This window comes from Thamnophis sirtalis, unplaced genomic scaffold, assembly GCF_051295495.1.
Source record: "Thamnophis sirtalis isolate CommonGarterSnake01/CBP01778 unplaced genomic scaffold, rThaSir2_p1.2 scaffold_2, whole genome shotgun sequence".
NCBI classification, from domain to species: domain Eukaryota; kingdom Metazoa; phylum Chordata; class Lepidosauria; order Squamata; family Natricidae; genus Thamnophis; species Thamnophis sirtalis.
Genome location: NW_028261382.1, coordinates 17,800,046 through 17,809,516, shown reverse-complemented (window position 1 = coordinate 17,809,516; position 9,471 = coordinate 17,800,046). Strand labels below are relative to the sequence as shown.

The window sequence follows — 9,471 nt, the reverse complement described above, 5'->3', positions numbered from 1 at the left end:
TTCATGAATGTAAGAGAGAGTGCTTCAAAATTTCAAAACTGTGCACGAAACAGAGGAACTGTCTACTCCCTCCTAAAGATTACCAAAGGGTCAAAGGAAGCTTCATTTAAATGGATCTGTGTGCTTAAAATCACACAACTCAACCACACAGGAAAATGAATTGAATCCTTTGAGAGAGGGGGGAGCAATAAAGAAAGTGATTTCCAGGAAGATTGAGGCTGTCCCTGGATGGGTGGGTATCATGTGAGCAAACCAAAACAGCTTGTTGCAGCTGTTGCTCTCCTGTCCACAAAGTCTTATTAACCTGAGTGTAAATCAAATCAGAGAGAGGAGACCTGGCTAAGAGGGAAAGAATGACCAGAAAGTGGAGGAGAGGAAAGTCTAATATGAAAAACAGATCCAAGGCGAAGAGAAGACTACAGTGAAAGAATGAGCTCAAGTCAGAAGGGAGAAGCCATCTCTTAGTTCAACCGGAAAAAGATCTGGCTTTTCCATCTTCCCAGTATGAGCACCTCTGAAGATTCAGGAGAGAGGTTTTGCCCAACCTCACCTTCTACCCCTTCCCACTTTTGAGCACCGAAGTGTCTCTTCTTTCCTGAAAACAAATTCTTTCATGATTGCACACCAGTGATTCTTTGCCTGCTTCTCACTACTGATGCAGCTTTAAATTGACTTTCGAGGCACAACGCACAAAACTCACTTTTAAAGCAAGTCCATTCCCATTCAGACAACAACATTGCTCCTCTAAATTCACCTTTAAGGCATCAGAGAGCTCATCCATGACCTAATCATTCTGTCTTTAGTCAAAATTGTTGCTGTTAGTTGTGAAGTCATGTCCGACCCATTGCAACCCCATGGACAAAGTTCCTCTAGGCCTTCCTGTCCTCTACCATCCCCTGGAGTCCATTTAAGCTCACGCCTACTGTTTCAGGGACTCCATCCAGGCACCTCATTCTCTGTCGTCCCCTTCTTCTTTTGCCCTCAATCGTTCCCAGCATGAGGCTCTTCTCCAGGGAGTCCTTCCTTCTCATTAGGTGGCCAAAGGATTTGAGTTTCATCTTCAGGATCTAGCCTTCTAAAGGGCAGTCAAGGTTGATCTCCTCTAGGACTGACCAGTTGGATTGCAGTCCAAGGGACTCGTAGGAGTCTTCTCCAGCACCAGAGTTCAAAGGCCTCCATTCTTTGACACTCAGCCTTTCTTATGATCCAACCTTCACAGCCATACATTGCAACTGGGAAAACTATAGTCTTGACTATACGCAATTTTGTTGTGATGTCTCTGCTTTTTAGTACGCTGTCTAGAGTTGCCGTAGCTTTCCTCCCCAGGAGCAAGCATCTTTTAATTTCTTGGCTGCGGTCCCCATCTGTGGTGATCTTGGAGCCCAGGAAAATAAAATCTGTCACTACCTCCACTTCTTCCCCATCTATTTGCCAGGAATTGAGAGGGCCAGATGCCATGATCTTAGTTTTCTTAATGTTGAGTTTCAACCCAACTTTTGCACTCTCCTTCTTCACCCACATCAAGAGGCTCTTTAGTTCCTCTTCACTTTCTGCCATTGAGTCAAAATTAGGGGATTGTAAAACTGGACTATGTATAAAGATCATCTCACGGAACTGTGTAAATTGCTACCCCTTTCCCTTCTGCAAAATTGGAGTATGTATGTATGTATGTATGCATGAATGTATGTATGTACGTACGTGTGTCCTCACAATCCCTTACAATCACAATTGAGCCCAACATTTCCATCGCTAAGCAAGAGAGTTGTTAAGTGAGTTTCCCCCTATCTGCGACCTGTCTTGCCACACTTGTTAAGTGATCACTGCGATTTGATCAGTTAATGACTAATGAAACTGACATCCTATTGACTTTGCTCAGAAGATCACCAAAAGTGATCACATCACTCTGGGACATGCAATCATCATGAATACATACCAGTTGCCAAGCCTCTGAAGTTGGTCACATGACCAGAGATGCTGCAGCGGTTGTGTGAAAAATAGTCATAAGACACTTTTTTCTGCGCTGTTGTAACTTTGAGTGGTGACTAAAGAAATGGTTGTGAGTCAGGGATTACCTTTATGTGTGACAGGAAAGAGCTAATGTTCAAATGGAGGTTTTCACCATTTGGTGCCTTCCAGTTTTCACTGGTACCTTCTAATTTCTTTGGCTACAGTCCCTGTAATTACCAGCCATGCTAGAACCAAGGAAGCAAAAATCTAAGCACCCCCTGAGTGCACATTGATGTCCAGATATGTATGTGTCAACAGAACAGATGAAACAGCAGCATTTGGAAATCTTGTCACATCTTTGAAAAGGCTGTCTTTAGAAACTACAATTCATAAATACTTCTTCTAAAGTTTCTTCTTCTTCTAGAGCAGTGGTTCTCAATCTGTGGGTCGGGAACCCTTTGGGGGTCGAGTGACCCTTTCACAGGGGTCGCCTAAGACCATTGGAAAACACATACGTATTTTTGAAAAAATATGGAAAACATAAAATAATCTTATGGTTGGGGGTCACCTCAACATGAGGAACTGTATTAAAGGGGCGCAGCATTAGGAAGGTTGAGACCCACTGTTCTAGAGTATATTGGTATATCAAAAATAAAAGGTTACCCCTAATGCTACTAACTAAAAAAAGGCCTGCAGTCATATTCCTTTTAGGATCTTTGGCCTGCCACACTCTCTCTATTATTTTACTATGCTGTTTCATTAGTGGGGAAATTGGGAGGGGGAATAGTAAGGAGTAGAATGTTGTTGTCAAAATAAAACATTCCTTTCTAGAAGCTCAAGGTCATTCTTTGTCTCCGCACCTCTGCACCTGACCGGAACTGGATGGGTGGAAATGCCAGCATGGCAGAGGAAGATTGGACCATGGGATGGACTTGTGGGTGTGGGGACAAGATCATGAACTTTCAACTGGGTGGAAAACCCAGGAAGCTTTCAGATTCGGGTTTCCCACAGATGTACCAACATGTCTCTCTTATTAAATTGGAACTCTTTTATTAATGCCATGAGCAACTCTGCCTGGCCAAAGGCTAGAAATAATGGCAGTTTGTCAGTCAACAATATGGTTGGGAATCACTACTCAACATTCATTTATAATGTTATTGTTATTCAGTTGCTAAGTTGTGTCCAACTCTTCGTGACAACATGGATTGTAGCATGCCAGCCCCTCTGTCCCACCTCTCGGCCAGAATTTGCTCAAATTCATGGCCATTGTGTTGATGACGCTATCTAAACATCTCATCCTCTTTCTCCTTTAGCCTTCCATCTTTCCCAACTTCAGGGTCTTTTCCAAGGAATCCTCTCTTCTCATTTGGTGGCCAAATATCTGATCTTCAACTGCAGGATTTGTCCTTCCAAAAAACAGTCAGGGTTGATTTCCTTTAGGATTGATCGACTGGATCTTCTTGCAGTCAAATGGATCCTCAAGTGTCTTCTCCAAAATTTCAAAAATGTTCTCTAACATCATTTATACTTAAACATTAGTTAGAAGAGCCTGAGACTCAAAGTAGTGGATTCCACAAGCAGTTTCTTTGTCCCTTCTGGATATTCTAGCTTTTTAGACGTTTGCCTTAAATGGCACAAGGCAGATTAGATCTTAATAACCACTGTGCTTGCTCTAAACTCATGTAAACAACACAGCAAACTCAACCTGGATTGCACAATTTAAATACAACAGCTTCTTTTAAAAATACATAAAAACAAAGGTGCCGTTGTACTTTTGCCACATGCTTTTCACCTGTCTATATAGTTATAAAAGTATTTTATATATGCATGATCAACATATTATTGGATTGCACTGAGAAGACAAAGACTCCAACAAGATGGAGCTCTAGAAGGACATCAAAACTGAGCAACAGCGGAAATCCGCGGCAGATTCAAATGACACAATATAGTTAAATGATGGCTTGAAGGAAGTCTATTGCCAGCAATAGTCTCCTTCTACGTACAATCACTCTGGCAGAAACTGTGGGAGAGGGAAGGAGGGAAGGGAGGGAGGAAGGAGAGAGAAGGGAGGGAGAGAAGGAAGGAAGGAGGGAAAGAAAGAGGGAGGGAGAGAAGGAAGGGAGGGAGGAAGGAAGGAAGGAGAGAAGGGAGGAAGGAAGGGAGGGAGGGAGGGAAAGGGAGGGAGGGGAAAGAGTTTTGAGAATTTTTAAACTGAGCAGTGTTTTAAAACAGAAAACGGGTTTCAAAGACCTATTAATCTACAGTTCAGAATCATCTCAGTACAGTCATTGTCCAAGCCATGAAACCATTTCTATCTTGATGTGTTTCTCTTAGGTAGAAAAAACCCAGAATGCAAAAAAAAAAAAAAAAAAAAAAAATAAAAAGCAATAATCACTTTTCACCTTGAAAGCATTCCCACTGTTTAAGAGCAAATCTTAAGAGCAAATCTTAAGAATGGTGGAGGGAAAGAAATCCTTCCCATGATAGAAAAATAAAATAAAGTTTTCCATATGATTTTTGACTCCGGGTTCTTCATGCTGGGAAATTCTACTTAAGCTATGAAAAGTTCTACTTCTTTTCTTCCAGTGTTCAACTGGTATGCGAAGCAAAAACAGTTTGTTTGGGTTTTTTTTGTTTTTTTGTTTTAAAAAAGAGGCACTTTTCTATTTTACAAAGCCATCCTGGTTTTGACTCTGCAACCCACGATGAGAGTCACCCTGGCTTTTGTAGTTTTTAAAATTGTTATGTCAGGCAAAAGTGGGAAGTTAAAAATGGCTTTTCCATCGTACGGAATAAAAGAAAATAAAAGAAAACATCTCATCTGGCTTTGCTTCTCCAATCTGCGCTCAACACACGCCATGCTGGATTTGAACAGTGCTTTTTTTTTTCTTTCTGGTCTTCCAGGGAGAAATCATCAGGCAGGTCAAGCTTCCTACGGATGACTTTGATTTTTGTGTGGGTTTTTTTGAAGTCCAAATATGACTTCCAGACAAGCCTGGATGGAGTGAACGCAGCACTGATCGGATCTGCAAGGCAGGGGGAGGCGTGCAGAGAGGCAGCCCGTGTGCGCAGCGTTCCCGGAAGGGGCACCTTGCATTCCAAGGTTTATATCCTACTAGGCACTCCTTTTCTTCCTAATGGGACTGGAGTTGCTGTATGGTTTCAATTCAGCCTGTTGCACCTGTAAAAACAAACAAAGACGCCACGTTGGAGTAAGGTAAGCCCAGCTCGCTCCGCCGTGTGTTAATGGCTCCCCAGAGAGGAATCAAAGAAAAACCTAAGGAAGGTTCAATGATTCACATTCAATGTGAATCATTTTCTAAACACAGGAACATGGGGGGATTAATTGCAGGGAGCTTTGGAAGAGTCACGGATCGTTTCTAGAACACCGAAATATTAAAAACAGGAGGGGAATAGAAAAGCTTTTCACTCAATTGGGACATTTTGCATAAAATATCTTTTCTTTCTCTTTTTTGGAGTTCTCTTTCTGGATTTAAAGGAACCAGGTTTCCCTCCTAGACACTCAAAGGTGCTTTTTTTCTTTAAAAGGCAACTGGACAGGTTTTTTTTCAGGAGGAGGAGGAGGAGGAGGAGGAGGAGGAGGAGGAGGAGGAGGAGGAGGAGGAAGAGGTAGAGGAAGAGGAAGAGGAAGAGGAAGAAGAAGAAGAAGAAGAAGAAGAAGAAGAAGAAGAAGAAGAAGAAGTTGTTGTTGTTGTTGTAGCAGTTGTTGTAGTAGTAGTTTTGCTTCTCACCCAAGAAGCTTCATTGGTTCTGGTGGTGGAGAACTGATGAAGATTCTTGGATGAGAAGTGAAACTTTTTCTTCTTTCTCAAGAACAAAATAGCCAAGTTGCCTTTGAGACAACTGTGGCCTGGATGATTGAGAATTCCCACAGGCATCCTGCTAGACCCTGTTTCTTGAAGTTCAGGAAGATGTCAAGATGCCTAGTTTTGTAAATCAGACACCAGATATACAAAGTTTGTTAAAACTTAGGAAAAACCGTTTGATTTAAACTCTTTTTCCCCCTTCAATCAACTGACTTAAAGTTGGAATCAAGCAGGTTCTGTTATATGTTCCATGACACTTTAAATCTATTTGATCCAAACTAATGCATTCATCTTTATGTACCTGATGAGGCAGTTTCTGGTATATGCATGCCACCACAAAAATTCTCACCTTTAAAGAGTCGCTAAACACTGCTACTTCTTTGACAGGCGTACTTGGACAGTTTGAGTTTATTCAAACTGAAAATCAATTTTGTTCTCTGTGACCCCCATTGGCTTTAAAACCAACAGTGCCAAGCAAAGCTCTTCTATTTTATTTTCTTCCATTTGCAACAGGATTATTAAGCATAAACAACAGTCCTCGAATGTGTCTGCAGTCCTTCTGTGAAAGTTACTAATGACGTGAGCCACTGGCACTCATTTTCACATGCCTTTTCACTTCTCTAGCTATTCTTCACCCATTCCTCTTCTTCCACCTCTCTGTATTTCAGAGGAAGGGGGTTTGTTATATATGAGTCTTGGTGGCACAGTGGTTAGAGCGCAGTACTGCAGGCTACTTCTGCTGCCTGCTGCCTGCTGCCTGCCTGCAATTTGGCAGTTCAAATCCCACCAGGCTCAAGGTTGACTCAGCCTTCCATCCTTCCGAGGTGGGTAAAATGAGGACCCAGACTGTTGGGGGCAAGAGGCTGACTCTGTAAATCCCTTAGAGAAGGCTGTAAAGCACTATGAAGGGGTATATACACACGTCTAAGTGCAATTGCAATTGCAGTGCAACTCAAAATTCCAAGTCTTTACCAAAGATCTTCACTCCAATCAAAAGACCACGGTACACCATAAAATAATTAATAGATGATCCAATGCAAGATTTTATTTAAATTTTTTAAAAGTAACAACTCATTTAAGTTTCATGGTTTTGCAGTCTGGGAATTGGACATTTCTGGTCAAAAGTGATTGAAGAAGCATCTTCAAAGTTAAAAAGGAAAGATGTAAACGACGTTAAGAGCCATGCAAAGTCAAGATACACAGAAATTCTTAGACGACATCCGGTTCCCATTGTTTAAACTATCATTTAAAAATTCTTGTTGACACATTCAGGGTGGCAACAACACACATTTCCAACATACCTTCCTCCTTTTATTTTTCCCACAATAACCCTCTGAGATGGGTTCTCTCTCTCTCTCTCTCTCTCTCCCTCTCTCTCTCCATCCCTTTCTCTCTCTCTCTCTCCCTTCTTCTATTCCCTTTCTTTTTCTCTCCCTTTTTCTATCTCTCTCCCTTTCCTCTCTCCCTTCCTCTCTCTCTTCCCCTCCCTCTCTTTCCCTTTCTTTCCTTCCCTCTTTCTGTCTCTCCCTCCCTTCTCCTCCACCTTCCCTTCCACTCTCTGCTTTCCTCTCTCTCTCCCCTCCCTCTTTCCCTTTCTATCTCTCCCTCCCTCTCCCCCTCCCTCCCTCTCTCCCTTCCTCTCCCTTCTCCCCCTCCCTCTCTTTCCCTTTCTTTCTTTCTCTCCCTCTTTCTCTCTCTCTCTCCCTCCCTTCCTCTCCTCCCTCCCTTCCTCTCTCCTTTCTCTCTCTCTCTCCTCCCTCTCTTTGTTTTTTCTTTCTCTCTCCCTCTTTCGCTCTCTCTCCCTTTCTCTCCTCCCTCTCTTTCCTTTCTTTCTCTCTCTCTCTCCCTTCCTCTCTCCCCTTCATCTCTCTATTTCTCTTTCTCCTCTCTCACGCTCTGTCCAAAACCCCTAATAAATGCTAACTGACTGATACAGAAGGAATCCTATTAAAATCAGAGCAATCTTTGCTGGAATGTAAAATTGGGCAAATTTTCTCAACATCACTTTACCCACCTTTAAAAAAAAAGAGTCCTTGTGTTTTGCTTATTTTTTTTAAAAAAGGGAGGGTAAATTCCTATAAGTTCTCATGAAAATACAAATCCGGGGGAAGCCTTTTTCCAAAATCCCCTTGGGCTTTTGAAAAAAAAGAGAACTCTGTTTCGAGATTCAGAGGGCCTTCTGCCCCCCGCCCCCCCGCTCCTGCCTTTGCTCTTCTCACCCCTCCCGGTTAATGACCCCGTCCTGATGCTTGTGCACTGCTAGCCAACAATGGCCCTCCAGCATCACACCTGCTGCTCTCTGGCCTCGGCTCCACTTCTCTCTGCGGGAGACCCCATCCCATACTTACCCTCTGAACGTCAGATGGCACCCTGGAGAGGAAGTCCAGCAGCTCATTATTGTCAATGGCATAAGGATTCCTTAGCTTCTTGGTAAATTTATGTATGCCTGGAAAAAACAGAAGGGAAAAGGGTTTTTTTTTTAAAAAAAAAACAAACCTGGGCAGTGAAGAGGAGCAGAAAACACACACACACACACACACACACACACACACACTCACTCACACATCCACAGCATGGAGCTGCCTGACATGCTCAGACAGGAAGGTGGGCGGGTGGCTGAATGAATTTCACAAGAATGAGTGTGAAAACACAGAGAAGCCGGACACATGTTGCTCTCACGTGGAATCGTGCACCAACATTTCTTCCTTGAAGAAACCAGTGGGAGGTTTATTACAGAAGTCAGCCAGCCGTTTCGCCTCCGGAATGAAAAATCCCATTGTTCGCACAAGGAGGGGCATGGGAAGGGAGAGCGAGCGGCCACCACCAGCGAGACGGCTAGCACATTTCTGAGGGGGGGGGGGGCGGAGAACCTGTCCGAACAAGATCTGGCAACTCTTGAGAGTCCCTCTTAAGACTTCTGCCTTTTACATAATACATAACATCGTCATCTTTGAATCCTCTCCACGTTAACGTTGCCTCTTCTTTATATCTCCTCTTTTCTAACTTCTGCTTCTATTGTCTAATCATTGGTAACAAATAAACTACATGTATACTATTACATAACCAGCATTACATTATATGGATTAAATACCACCAATACACGGACGATACACAGTTGTATCTGTCCGCCCCGTGCCAACTCAATGAAGCGGTGGACGTGATGAACTGGGGCCTCGAGGCTGTTAAAGACTGGATGAGAGCTAACAAACTGGTACTCAACCTAGAAAAGACCGAGTGGCTGTTGTGTTTTCCTCCCAATAATTTGGCTAATGTTCCATCAATCAGGCTAGGGGGGCAAAATTTATACCCCTCAGACAGGGTCCGCAACTTGGGAGTCCTCCTGGACCCACAGCTGAGTTTCGACCATCATTTGTCAGCTGTGACCAGGGGGGCATTTGCCCAGGTTCGCCTGGTGCGCCAGTTGCGGCCCTACCTGAACCGGGAGGCCCTCACAACAGTCACTCAAGCCCTTGTGATCTCTAGGCTGGAATACTGCAATGTGCTCTACATGGGGCTGCCCTTGAAGAGCATCCGGCAACTTCAGCTAGTCCAGAATGCGGCCGCGCGAGTGATCCTCCGTGAGCTGCGCTGGCTACCTGTTGATCGTCGGGTGCACTTCAAGGTCCTACTTACCACCTATAAAGCGCTCCATGGTAGTGGATCTGGCTATTTGAGAGACCGCCTTCTGCCAATTACC

The 9,471-nt window shown here is 43.5% G+C and overlaps 1 protein-coding gene across 2 annotated transcripts in view; it reads right to left on the bottom strand.

Moving 5' to 3' along the window:
• Positions 1-2,975: 2,975 nt before the first annotated feature.
• The window catches only part of MCTP2 (multiple C2 and transmembrane domain containing 2), a 160,599-nt gene continuing 154,103 nt past the window's right edge, over positions 2,976-9,471 (bottom strand). For both annotated transcript variants that reach the window (XM_087704361.1, XM_087704362.1), the window contains exons 22-23: positions 8,123-8,220; positions 2,976-5,128 (exon numbers count right to left, since the gene is read on the bottom strand). In XM_087704361.1, the coding sequence (XP_087560487.1) occupies positions 5,063-5,128; positions 8,123-8,220 (164 nt within the window). In that variant the 3' untranslated portion in view covers positions 2,976-5,062. The remainder of the gene's footprint in view (positions 5,129-8,122; positions 8,221-9,471) is intronic.